The 14,444-nt window shown below is 38.8% G+C and overlaps 1 protein-coding gene across 6 annotated transcripts in view; it reads left to right on the top strand.

The window, feature by feature from the left end:
• The window catches only part of PARD3B (par-3 family cell polarity regulator beta), a 985,497-nt gene that overhangs the window by 704,447 nt on the left and 266,606 nt on the right, over window positions 1–14,444 (top strand). For all 6 annotated transcript variants that reach the window (XM_057503666.1, XM_036928150.2, XM_057503667.1 and 3 more), the window contains 2 exons: window positions 6,558–6,764; window positions 7,496–7,733. In XM_057503666.1, coding sequence (XP_057359649.1) covers window positions 6,558–6,764; window positions 7,496–7,733 — 445 coding nt within the window. The remainder of the gene's footprint in view (window positions 1–6,557; window positions 6,765–7,495; window positions 7,734–14,444) is intronic.

Genomic DNA, 14,444 nt, shown 5'->3' with positions numbered 1-14,444 from the left:
TCAGCCATAAAAAAAGAAACCCTGCCATTTGCAACAACACAGATGGACCTAGAGGGTATTATGCTTAGTAAAATAATCCAGGCAGAGAGACAAATACCATATGGTTTCACCTATATGTGGAATCTGGAAACAAAACAAAATAGCAGTGGACCTACAGACATTGAGAAGTAACTAGTGGTTACCATAGGGGAGAGGTTGGGTTAGGTAAATGGGGTAGGGAAGGGAAATAAAGAGGCACAGAATCTCAGTCATAATATAAATTAGTCATGTGAATGAAAGCTCAACATAGAGAATATATATAGTCAGTAGTTCTATAACATCTTCCTACATTGACAGATAGTAATTACACTAGTTGGGGTGAGAATCTATTGTATATCAACATACTTAAATGTTAAAAATAAATAAATAAAATAGTTTACCCACTGAATTGAGTCACAGAGTCCATTTTCTTATCCACAAAACAGAATAAGAGAATAAAAGAAAAAGTGTCATGAGAATATTTTTGATGCAATAAATTCAGTTTCAATAAATTTGTTAGCTGTAATTTGAGCCCAGGAAAGAAACCAAAATATTGCATAGGATTTTGGACTTTCAGTTTATAAGAAAGGAATTTTTAGTGAAGAAAATTAGAATGTATTGCAACACTTGGCAAAAACTTGAAGACCCTTAGAGGGCCATATCCACACTTATAATCAAAGCATTTTTTGTATTTGCACATCTAAGATGCCCATATTTTCTCTAGATATTTTTACTTTAAAACAGACAGTGTTTGGAGACACATTAGGAAAAATTATACAAATGTATGACTCTTAATGAGAAATTCATTATTGAAAATTTTGATATGAATTTCAGGAAATTATATAAGACCCTGGGATTTATGAGCCTCAAGAGAAAAGGCTCTGCTTCTGGAGATCTTGGAAATTGCCAGTAAAAGAGCTGAGATCCAAATGACAGCAGATAATGTATAAGCCAGATTACATTAAGCCCTGCAGTAATAAATAGGTCCACTGTGATAAGCTTGGAATGATGATCAATATTTAGAACACTAAGATAGGCAAGAGGTAATTAGGCCCATTATGGACACAGTACTGATAACATAATTTGGGAAATTATACATTTGGATATTATGGGGATTTTTTTTTCCTTTATCTAATGGATTTGCAATGATAACTATTAAAGCACATAAGATATTTTGCCTCTAGGGAAACTACTAAAAAAATCAAATACACAAAATTTTCAGTAAGTGTTCTAAAATAAAAAGGCAAAGTGGGATATGTTGGAGAATAAAGTGGTGTTGTGACTTCCTGCTTGGAATTTTTAATTTTTCATTCAAAGAGTTTTAAGGCTATTAATTTCACATCACAACTCCCCATGAAACAAGTAAAGCATTTCTATTATTTTTGCCAAAGTTCATTGCTCATAATACAGAGAGGCCAAATTGGTAATGAAAGCAAGCTATCTTAAAAAATTCCTGGCCTTCTCAGATTTCATGCTGTGACCCCTAGATAGCATTGCAATCATTTTGATCCCCAATTTACTACCGGGCACAATTCCTTTATTTTAGAGGGATGGGCTCTGAATTAATTTTCACTAAGGGCCTTCAGGGCCATTGATGTTATTGCAATGTGCAAATTAATACATTATTTATTGCTAATTTATCATAAATATGAATTGGTAAAGGTCTAGCTGGGAGAAAAACTTGCTGTATCTGAAAGTGAATACCTTCCCCAAAATAATTCCTTATGTTTTACCAAGAATGTATTGGAAGCAATTTCATCAATAATGAAAGATATAATTACTGGTCTTCTGGATTAAGGGCATTCTTTTAGTGCAAGACTGTAATGCTGGAATGGGAAGTTCAAATGTTGCCAATGAAATCTCAAACTAATTAAATGATTATAGCCTGAAGGGAAGGGCACCCAAGACTCCACTCTTAATCTTACCAAGAATAGCTTCTGTGTGTGATGAACAGATGGAAATATATACCATGTTTCAAATGAAAAAATGTAAGGAGTTGTTTAAGAAAAAATCAGCTCCACTTTTGAATGAGAAAGGAAGGATAGCATTTCTTTATGAAGCCCTTTTCAGCTTTTTGCAGAAGGAGCAGTAATACGTAAGAATGCAGTGGAGGACTGAACTAAATGAATTATGCTAGGCCTTCACTTGCTCAGCTATCTAGAGGTGGCGCAGAAGTAACTGACAATGGTCACCACTGCTTTGTGAGCATGTACCATGTGCCAGATATTCTTCCATGCTTGTCTCATCCTCGTTTTACGCACAAGGAAACTGAGGCACAGAGGGGTTAATAACTCAAGAAATAAGTGGCAGTGTGGAGGGTGTTGCCTGTAGGGAAATGACAGCAGCTATCAGCCCTAAGGCAGGGGTAGGAATCCAAGACTGAGTCAGAGAAACTGAGGTCCACATCCAGACTACCCTCCAGGAGGGACTTTCTGCTTCACAGTATGTTGAAATGGAACTTTCTACCTAGAAGACTGGGGCAAAAAGAATCTGTTTTGTCGTGGCACCTGGGCACCTGTCCTCCTAGACAGTAGCTCCATACTGCCCCTCGTGCCACCCGTTTCATGCCCCCAGGATAAATGGTGGCACAACTCCTTTAAATCTTTAGTCTTGGGGGTGGGGGGCCCCTTCTCTTCATAATACAATGGTTTTTTTTAGATAACAGCAGGTAGTGCATATTTCTGAGGAGTAGTGGGACCAGAAGACATGACCCTACAATTTCCTTCTACTCTGTACAGGGAAGGCTTCTGGAACCAAATCAAGCCAATCTTTCATTTCGGACCAGAGAATCTTCTAAAGTGCTATAACATCTTTTAGAAAAACATTTCAGTGTTATTTCTCTATGAGCCCTTTATTTTCATGAAAATTTGGCACATGGAACTTTATATTCTCTTAAATAATATTTCTTAAACAATACTAATGCCACCTTGAGAATAATTTTTATCATGTAAACTCCCTCTGTTAGTACCCTTGATAACTGCGGTATTCTTTGTTTCAAAACATTTGTATAGCTCAAGTTCATGTTTCTGATGGAAAGATAAGTTTATCTGGATCTTAGAGAATGTGGTCGCTGGGCATAGAAGTCATTCCCTGCTACTGAAGTTTGGAAGAAGATTTATTCCTTGGAAATTGCAACTAACCTAAGCTGGCCTGGATATCATTGAAAAGTCACCTTCGGATTAGTTCAAAAGATGCTCTAAATGGGACATGTAAATGCTCAAATTTAGCTGAAGTCCAGCCCATGACTGATAACACAGGGTATTCATAGATCACTCTTAGACTGTTGCTTAAAATCAGCCACCACCCACATCGCATCAGCTGCGGATGAAAATGTGAGGAGTCATCCTATTTAAGGGCAACTTCAGTGGGATACAGTGACTGAGGTATTGGATTTGGTTAAACCTACTTTAGTGGGAGCCTAGAAAAAATATGATTTGTGTAAATGGTTAGGCTAAACTCAGCGGTGACTCTAACCATTCTAAAAGCTGTGGAAGTTCCTATGCAGTGTCAACCTAAGCAGGAAATTTTTGAGCACAGAAATAAGGAACAGGGATTAAATGTGACAATTCATTGTACTCTGCAGAATCTTTACATGGTAGGGTACTTTATTCCAAGTGCGTAGTTGGAATTTAGTACTGATACCCATTAAGTGACATAGTAATCACTCCCCTCAACCAGTAACCTTGACCTTTGGTCAGATGCCTTTGGTCAGGACACACAAAAGCAATGGGGAACCTGGTTAAAGTCCATGTCACAGTCCTTTTCATGTGGAGATACAGTTCAAGGTACCTCTAAGTCCTTGCAACAACTCTCCTGATCTCAGGTTTTCCTAACATCAGTCTCTCTTCCACGGCTACATTCTTTTTACTCCTCAGGAATAACTATATTTTTTTCCAGGCTTGAAAACCTGAGTCCACACTGACGACCTACTTAACTAAAACTCAACCCTTTTTGCTTCCAGTTTTACTATGCACTGCACCCAGTAGAGCTATGTTGTAATTTTGGCCAACATCAGTTGACACTTCTAATTTGAGACTTCTATTTATATAAGGTGAATTAATTGCTGGCTCTATTAATCCTGAAAAATCCATGAATCCTTGATGTTCAGTTTGCTTAGAATGAGTAACAGTGTATTTGTTCCTTCTCAAATATGACTTCTTGCTGAGCTTTAGATGAGCTCCTTTTAGATGACATGCCTTATATCTTGGATGATTTATTCACTTTCATGTTCCCTAGAATTTATTGCTAAAGGTTGACAGGAATACTTACAGTTGGGGCTCTAATATAATCTACTGAATGGCAATTAATAAATAAAAATGGTTACTATAGTTGACAGAGGAACTAGGCTTTCTCAGATAGTGTTTGTCTTCATATTTTCACCAAACTTCATGTCAGACATCCCTAGGGATTGATGCTGTAGAATTTTTTCTGTCAACCCCAAAGCTTTTAAACCCCAAATTCTTCAAAACCACCAACCTCTACGTTACTTTTTGCTTTCTTGTCAGAAATCATCTTAACCAATTTTTGTTTTTTCAACTTAACCTTCCTTTCTGAGAATATAAGAAATAGGCCTCTTTCTGGATATAGTAGTAATGTATTCTCAGTATTGATGACTTGCAAGTAGCATCTGAAACTTGCCCCTGAAATTTCTTACAGTTTTTTTTTGGATTAATCTCATCTCTGTTGTATTTGTGGAAGATACACTGTCACCTACAAAACTCAGTGTTTATTGGCATCCTATGTATTTGTTCAAAGTGTAAATTTGCCACTTGTAAGTTAAGATGGAACTATTAAAGGACATTTGATTTTTGCAGTTTGCCTACCTAACTAGGCTCTAGGCTAGTATAGACTAATGCTCTCATTTTAGCGATGTGGAATCTGTCAGCCAGTTTAAGTACCTTGACCGTAATCAAGTAGAGGGCAGAGGCCAAGTACATCTTTAAGCAGTACAGAGCAGAAAAGCTGGAGTTAAGCTGCCTACAGACAATTCCCAGTTCTAGGGCTAATTAAGTGCCTTTATTAAATAACTTACTAAATAACTTTGGGCCAGTTATTTCACTGCTCCCTGTATTCAGTTCTCTCATCTGTAAAATAGGGCTAACACTAATGGCAGTTGTTTAAGGATGAGAGTAAGTTAATACAGGTAAAGCACTTAAAACAGGACTAAGCATGGCTTTGTTAGCGATTAGCATTATTGTCATTATTGTATTTTGAACATTTTAAGAACATAGAGAAGGGTGTGTATTGTTATTGAACATTATGAGCATGTACATGTGCATAAGGCCTTTACTATACTTCTTTTGTATTCCTTATAATACCAAATACTGGGTTAAGCAACTAATGGTGGTGTTCATGGTAGTGGCAATAGTAGAAACAAAAATAGTAATGATAATAAAAAAGATAATGCTGTTTATTGAGCCATACTGTGTGCTAGGCTTTGAAGTTTGTACTTTATGTACATAATCCCCAATATGTGTTCAATCTGTATCTATTGAAAAACTGCAGTATTTTATTCCCAGAAGTATAACTGTAGCTTCTTCATGATGGCTGACAGTAATCTCGTTCTTAACTGGAGAGGATCGTGAGCTTTGGCCCTCACAGAATTCCTTCCGTCTCTCAAATAATCCTTGTACTGCTGGAATTTATATAGCCTAATCCTGTAATACACCACTGGGATCCTGGCTGTGGATGGGAGTGGAGGTCAAGGCATGGGTGAAAGGGGACAAAGCAAGTGAAATAAACATATCTGAAAACAAATTCTTAAAATTGACTTAGTTTTTACTTTTCCTTTTTTGAATTTTAAATTATATAAAAGAAGTTGCCCCTTTCCTAGGTACCCAAAGAGAAATATATTTGAAACAATAAGCATTGACACAGAAAAGTTGTTTTCTTTCTTGCTTTGCTTTTTTTTTCCATTGTCTAAATAAATTGCATTCACCATACATTAACAGCCACTAGGGTAAGGTAAAGGGTTTAATCACAAAATTAAAATCACTGCAGTGTTCTTTGATTTCTGTGTGTAGTATGTATGCTACTTAATCATTAAAAAAAAATGATGGAAATAATGAAATAGTATAAGGGAGTTCTTGGGATAGGTACTGTGAGAGAAGTACTCATTATCTTAGGTGCCCTCTGTGGGTCTGTGTGTGCACGTGTGTGCGTGTGTGTATACTCGCACACAGTCATGTATATACTATCATACATATAATCTATAGATTGCTATAATCTTTAAGATTCATACATATGTGTATGCATGTGCACATATATACACATGCATATTTATTTAATATATGATATACATTATCATTTAAAATCTTACCACAACTTCATAGAAAAGGAAACTAAAGGTCAGAGAAGTCAAGCCACTTGATCAAAGTCATGAAAAGTGGCAAAGCTGGGGTTTAATCCCAAGTCTCCACTCACTTAACATCCCCTTTTTAAGATGCCCAAACAGAAATTTGGGAGGGAAAAGTAAACCTTTCCACTGCCCTGCACTATCTTACTAGGAGAAGAGTAACCTTTTGCCCTTTCTTTTCCAGAATCTCCAAGCAAAGATTTCGGTCCCACTCTGGGATTGAAAAAATCTAGTTCCTTGGAGAGCCTGCAGACTGCCGTTGCTGAGGTCAGGAAGAATGAGCTTCCCTTCCACAGGCCCCGACCACACATGGTCCGCGGTCGAGGCTGCAACGAGAGCTTCAGAGCAGCCATTGACAAATCTTACGACGGGCCTGAGGAGTTAGAAGCTGGTAGGGCAATGTGCTTCCTTGAATGGTTTCTTCATCTCGTTATTACCCGCGAATCATAAGCTAGAATGTGTGCTTAACTACAGAGAAAAATGATTTAAGGATTGCAATTATATTTTTGATATTAAAAGTAATTCATTTTCCTGATATGTTTTGCCCTTTGGCTTAACGAACATGGAATTGGATAACGCAATATGCAATTTATTTTATAGTGCGAACACTAAAGAAATGTTCTCCTTCACTTTCCTACAAGGACCAGCTGTCATTTACCCTTAGGGTAGGAGCACTGAGTATGCACTTCTTGACATTCTTATTCAAGTCATTAGAACAGCATCAACCTGAGGACTGACTGCATTAATTGGTGGAAGTAGTTGGGTTATATTTGTACTCAGAAACCTCTCCTGGAAATAAACTTGCCCTGTTTGTTTCCCAGCATATGGGCTTTCTGAGCAGACCAAGGTTAACAAGCTGGCTTTCAGAGAGATTAGAGTTTTATCACATATCAAGCCTTTCATATTGCAGCTAAGCAACCGATCATCCCCAACCCCAGTGTCAAATCTGGCTTGAAGTAACCAGACTTAGGCAGTTAGCTCTTCAAAGGGAACAAGTAGCCACATAGAAGGGTAAATTCTGAATGTTTTTATTCATTCCTTTGTATTTTACATTTTAACTTTTCTTGATATACTAATATTAAGTGCCTCTGCCCATGCGTATTGATTTTTTCCTCTGTACAGATGGTCTGTCTGATAAGAGCTCTCACTCTGACCAGGGAGCTCTGAACTGTGAATCTGCCCCTCAGGGGAGCTCTGAACTGGAGGACGCAGAAAATAAAGCCAGGAAAGTAAAAAAAACAAAAGAGAAGGAGAAGAAGAAGGGAAAGGGCAAATTGAAAGTCAAGGAGAAAAAGCAGAAAGAGGAAAATGAAGATCCGGAAAGAAAAATAAAGAGAAAGGGATTTGGCGCCATGCTGAGGTATGGATCTGCTCTGAGGGCTAAGTCGGCTTTGTTTTGTTTTGTTGGTTTCTCCTGGTGAAATCACTTCTCTGCAGGCATTCAGAAAAAAATGCAAGCTTTCCTTCCTCTTCTGCTAAATGCATAAAAATCTAAACTGTGAATGCTCTGATCCCTTTTCTGCAGAAGCAAAAGTAACCTTCTTGGGTGGCCCCCTTAGCTCATGATGATGACAGGAAACTCTAATAAGTCTGTTGTAAAAGAAAGACCAAGGCTTGGTAGAGGCCGTCCCTGTGCCCATATCCATTGGTGCCAAAGTATTATACAGATAAATGAAATGCTTCTTCTGTCAGCATAGGGGAAGCAAGAGGGAAGGGAATCCTAAAACACCCCCTTTGAATTTGGGAAGGCAGGGTAGATGAACCTCACCCCCCACCTATTAATTCCAGGAGTGTGCATAGCCAGCCCTGTGGGCGCCTTAGCTGTCACCTACAGAGGCACTGTGGTGGAGTGGAGATGTCACTGGGTCTGGTGTCAGATGGCCCTATTCTGAGTCCGCGACCGTCCACACAGGAGCTTGTAGGCTTCACACACATCACTTAACTTCCCTGAGCCTTACTTTCCTCCCATTCAGAATGAGTCTAGCGTACCTGCTCTCCTGCCAGTGGGGTTGTGAGACAAGACTTCATATGCAACAGTCCAACGACTAGGCATGGCTTAGCAGGGGACAGTCAGAAAACAGTTTTATCTCTTCTCCAGCTACCTGAGAAGATGCCCAGTTGATGCTGTCTAGATGTCCACAATTTGATGGCATCTCAGTTCTCCAGCTGATGACTTTCTGGTCAGTTTGGGTGTTAAAACAACTTGTCAGAGTCTAAAACATCCAATCTAATGTAAATCAAAGCCATCCCCCTCCCTGCCCCTCAAGGGGGCAGCCCCTAGGATGGCCTGCAGTGTGGTTTCAGGATTCCACCTCTCAAAGTCTCTGGAACCAGTGGGAAGGGAAGGGCATTACCAAAACAAGGATAGAGTTTTATCTACCTGCTATTTGTGTCTGGTATAATTTGGCTGTCAGGGACCCTTTGTGAGCCCCTGCTGTGGATTTTCAGGGGGCACCTCATTGTGCCTGTCGGTGATGCAGATTCATTTTCCCCTTGAATTCCTGAGACCCTTTGACCTCAGATAGCACAGCCCTGAGGTCTCCTTTTCCCAGTTGGTAGACTTCTAGATGGTGTCAGTCTGAGATGGCTTTAGCCTAACTTCCTTCTGCAGGCTTTCCTTGGCTCACTAGAGTCCCTGACCTCCTGCCCTGCCCAATGGTAGGCACACAGCCTGGTGCCATGCCTGCCTTCCTGACCCACCTGCTGTAGGAGCACCCCAGCCAGCCTGGCATTTGCAGACGTCTCCAGAGCAGAGTCAAGCACCAACTTTGGGCCTCCCCTGTCAGCAAATGCTTTTAAGTCACCAAGCCAGCAGTTCAAAACAGGGCTGACAGTCTCCTTTCATGCTATTGCCTTCAAATTCTCTCCAAATTTTCTTGTAGCTGCCCCACTTATTCTGGGAGGTGGGGGGACAAGCACCCTTTCCATTCCTTTCTTTACTCCTGCAACTTCCCCTCACAGAAAAGCTTTCTCTCAATCTGTGCCTTCTCTTCCATGGGCTGAAGATGAGGGGTAGAAGGTGATAGTTAGTGGACCAGTTTGACCGCCTCTTATGAAACCCTTAGGAGGCCTTTCAATTGAGAATGCTGAGTGGTGGTTATCATCAGATATTCTCAGTTTGGGATATTCAACTGAAATTTCAGACAGCAACAAAAAATTCTATTCTTATCTGATGTATATGTGTGTGTGTGTGTGTGTGTGTGTGTGTGTATACACATATATATCCTCTCTCTAGGTAACATTGGACAAGTTATTTAATCCTTTTTTGCCTCAGTTCCCTCATCTGAGACATGAGAATAATAATAGAATCTACCATTATTATGACAATGGCATTTGTTTAAATATGTAATGTGTATAGAACACTGTCTGGCAAGTAATAAACATTCAGTAAATGTTAATTATGGTGGTAAATGAAATAATGCCCCCGAAAAGATGTCCATGCCCTAATCCCTGGCACTTGTGAGTATGCTATGCTGCATGGCAAAGGAGAATTAGGGTTGCTGATCAGCTGACCTTGAAATAAGATTTTCCCCCGTGGGCCCAGGGTAACCACAGGAAGCCTTAAAAGTGGAAGAGGAAGATGTGACTGGGAAAGAAAGGTACAGAGAAATGCATTGTGTTGCTGGCTTTGAGGTGGAAGGAGGAGACCATAAGCTAAGGAATGTGGGTGGTCTCTACATGGTGGAAGGGTTCAAGGAAATAGATTCTTTGTGGAGAGCTTCCAGAAAGTAATGTAGAATGCCAGCTCCTGAATTTCAGCCCATTTCTGTTGTTTAAACCACTAAATCTGTGGTAGTTTTTTACAGCATCAGTAGAAAACTAAGATAGTTATTGTCATAATTATGATTACTGTTTCTACAATATTATAGTAATTTATAAGGAAAATAATTTCCCTCATTAAGGTGCTAAGAAAAAAATTACAAAGATTCATCTAGAGTAGTCTATAAATACAAAAACTGCTGGAGCTTCACAGGTCCCATTTGCTAAGATATCACTAAATTAAGCCTTAACTTTATATTTCAGATGATTTGATTTGGCAGGCTCATACTTTATTGCCCCTAATACAGAGGCAGATCCTCTTTGTTGTCCAGTATGTACTGTATTTTCCTCCGGTTGAAATCACAGGTCCTAGGTCCCTTAGACACCTAACAACTTGGGTTTTGTTTTCTTCTACTATTTTAGCAAAATTAAGATATGAAAGGTGGTGTTTGATTTTATCTCTGGTGTAAAAAGAGCAGCTGTTTCCCATAGCCCTTTGCATCAGAGTCTGTGAGCATATTGGAGCTGCTCCTATATGCACATTTTCAACAACAAAGAACACAAAAGCTGTCACCATTAGCCAACAGATTTTACTTTAATTCTCATCTGTTTCTCAGATGCTATTGACTTAGTTTCTTTCTTATTTAAAAAAAGATTGATTGCTTTCAGGTTCTCTAGGAATTAGATGTGTGGTTTAAATACATATTATTTTTTCATATCTGTGTTTCCCAGACACACTCCTGAACACAGAACTTTAATGTAGGTTGTGCAGTTGCCCCATGTACAGTGGCACCTGGCCAAAGGCATGAATGGGGATTGAAGTTCTGCCCCGCTCCCTTCACCAAGCCATGGGTGATGAAAGTGCAAACGTGTCAGTACGGTCTTTGCTTTTGCTTGTCAAAAGTTAAGCATTGTGTGCTTTTTAGATATTAGCTGGTCCAGTCATATTGGTGATGTGTTAGTAGGTGCGGTTTAGCTCATTAGTTCATTTAATCTACTCCTGATCCTTTGGAAAAAATTATGGGGTAATCTCATTAATGCCTATCTTTATATGTGTTGTCTGGTTCCAGAATACCTATGCTTTGCTGATTTCAGAATTACCTCCGTGCAGATTCAACTATGGCCCTCACACATACCATGAATTATTGTGGAAAATATGCAGCTCAAGAACCTACCAACTTTAATAGTGTCCCATTATGCTCTTTTTACCAGCTATTAAAAGAGAACATTAGGGGATCAAGGTGCTTCAATGTTCCCTTTATGTGTGTGGGTTGCTTAAGGCATTGTATTCTTCATGGCACTACCATGCAGAGAGAACATCTCTGGCTCCCTGCAACCAAAGAGTGAGGTTCAAACCCTCTCAGTAGACAAGCTCATTGCTATCAGCCCTAGAATCCCTTCCGAGGAGCCAGAAGATGTTTGCTATGCACTTAAAAGAAACAGCCTTTGGCTAACAAAATCTTTCCCTGTCTAGAGTGGAAAAACCCAGAAACCAGTCACTGATTTCTTAATTATTTAATAATCTGGTTGATCCTTATATTCTTTAAACTGAACTCTGTCATTGATTTGTGTTTATAATCTACTCCTTTATATCATAGCTGTTGTTGTCTCCTCTTGATATTCTAGGCCACTCACTCCAAAAACATCTGAATTGCCAACTTGTTCTGGACCCTGAGTGGAAAGCTTTTATGTTGATCAAGTCCCCCTTCAATAACCCTTCTATGCTTGGTACTGAAAGGAAGTGTGCCTCATAAACCCCTTTTTAATGGATTAACAAGTAACAAAGTGAAAAACCTGCCAATAGGAACTTCATCTCTATTTTTAAAATTTGTTTGCCCACCTTTATTGATTAATAACATATATTGCACATCTACTGTTTGCCAAGCACATTCACAATTATTCATCATTTATGCAACGCTATTTATTGAAGACTTATTTTACATCAGGCATTGCCCTAGGCACTGGCATACAACGATGAAGTCTCTAGTTTTTTGGTACTTTTTTTAATCTTAATAAAGGAAGGAAATCAAATACTTTTTAATTTCTTATGGTTAGTTTTAAAATAAAAATAAGCAAAATATCACATAAACATATAAACTGCTTGTAACAATGAATTTCCCAGGGAGTGGTGGGACATTTGCTTAGGGACCTCTGGGACAAATAGTACCTTGTCAATTCAAGGGAATCATCAGTCAGTTTATTCAGTGCCATACAAGACATCCAGGTCATGGCTCTCATGGAGTTTACATGCCAGTGAGGGAAAAAAATGACTAACTCAAAGTAACTGAGATTATTTCAGACTGTAGTAGATGCTATAAGGCAAGTAAAGCCTAGAGGGGGTGGTGTTATTCCACTCCCAGTAACTGTGTAACAGTTTAATAGAGTGCATCTGCCCAGGCTACACTGAATTCTCAGCAAATAAATTATCAGAACTTAGCACACTGTGGTACTAATGCCCAGTCATTTTATGTCTGCTTTATTCTTTTCTTTTTTGCAGCATATTATTTTTAAACCAATTTCACATAAAGCTATAACGAAAAATTACCACGGGTTTTGTCTTTGTTAGTAGACAAAGCCTATTGTACCTGAAGTAAACATTCTGCAGAAGCTATGTGGTCTAAAAATCTAAATGGTAAACCTTGGTTTGCAGCTGTTTGTATCAACTCTTCCTCCAAGCCCTTCAGTTGAATATTCTGTGTTATTTCTTCTTAATTCAGCTAATGTAGGTATATCTCAGGGATACACCTGTTCAGTTTCTCCACTGAAAAACCTAAGTCACAGACTTTAATGACAAAGTTATTTTTTTCAAATCTGGAGACATCAACTTTTTAACGCTAAAGCATCTATGTATCATTTGTTTTATACTAAAATATACTATATAGCTTGCTGGAACTAGGGCAGCTCTATATATGGCATCCTGCTGTGAATTGTTTTAAATAAACACACACACACCCTCTTCTACCACCACCACAAACAACAACATGGAAATCACTGCCACCAAATTAATACTTAACCTAGTTAAAAACCTATCCCTTCTAAGCTGTGTTTCTTAATTCCTTGACTCTCAGTGTAACCCTCAGAAAATTGGGGATAATAACAAATCCTGGTCCACATTTTTGTGCAGTTCCTGTTAATCTGTGTTAATTTAAAGCTATCAGTACAGGGCCTGGCTTGGTAGGCCTTGGTTCTTGTCTTTCCCCATGGCCCGACCCCAGCCAGTCCACCATCAGATAGTGCCCCTGATGTGAAGCCTACCAAATTCCTTCAGATTTTTTTATTACTCCTCTCATATTTTGAATTTTAGGTTCACATGCTGTTTTCTTCTTTAGCCTGGACAATTTTGCATAATAAACTACAAGTAATAACATAGCTAAAATCATTCAGTCATTTATATTTTATAGGCTTTGAATCTACCTCTTTCTAAATATAACTGTCAACTGTGTTTAAAGGTTATCTAATCACTTTGTGGTGCCAAACACAGATAGAAAATGGACTCTAACAGAGAAATCGTTTTTTTCTTTTCTTTTCTTTTTTTCTCTACGTATTTCTGACCAGAATGTATGGATGGGTTTTGGACTTGATATTTTTAAGGCATGGCTCATAGGTATCTCATTGGGCTGCCTTGGAAGTTGTCTATTAATACATTACCCATAAAGAAACATTTTGACTTGATTTTTAAATTAGGTTAGATAGAGGGAATACTTCCATCTCCAGGGAGCATGACATCCGCCTTACATTTCTCCTCTTTACCTTGATCCCATAACGGCTGTTACAGACCTCGTATACAATAAACGTAATGTGGTCATGCCTGTCATTACCTCTTTGTAGATAGTGGTTGTAAAACGTCTGGGTATCCCTTCAACTTTATGGCTGTGCAGGGTAACCTAGCTAATGTAGCCAGGCCAATGAAATTTTAACAGTCATTTCCCCAAAGGCAAAAGGCCAACAACAGGCTAGAGATAAGGTGCTTTGTTTCATGAAGTGGAAGCCAGCTTGCAACATGAAATTTCAGATGAAAAATGAAAGCCAAAGTAGGTCTGCAGTTCTTAATTCAGCTTCAAGCTGGTTATAGGAATACGTTGAAAATAGAGAGACTTAAAGATCAGAGTAAAATGGCTGCATAGGTCAAACCTGAGAGAAATGTATGACAATGGCAAAAGAAATAAATTTGCATGTCAAATACCCCAGGAGCAGCCATCCATCCTTCTCTATGGCTCTATAATTGCAGAGGAAAAGAAATAGAAGCCCAAAGCACATCAGAATCTTGTTAGGCTCATATTTTGTCTCTTTGGAAATTCTGAATTTCCTCACC

Source organism: Manis pentadactyla, chromosome 6, assembly GCF_030020395.1.
Source record: "Manis pentadactyla isolate mManPen7 chromosome 6, mManPen7.hap1, whole genome shotgun sequence".
In the NCBI taxonomy this organism is placed as follows: Eukaryota; Metazoa; Chordata; class Mammalia; order Pholidota; family Manidae; genus Manis; species Manis pentadactyla.
The sequence above is the reverse complement of the archived record's forward strand: the minus strand, read 5'-3'. Positions and strand labels throughout refer to the sequence as shown.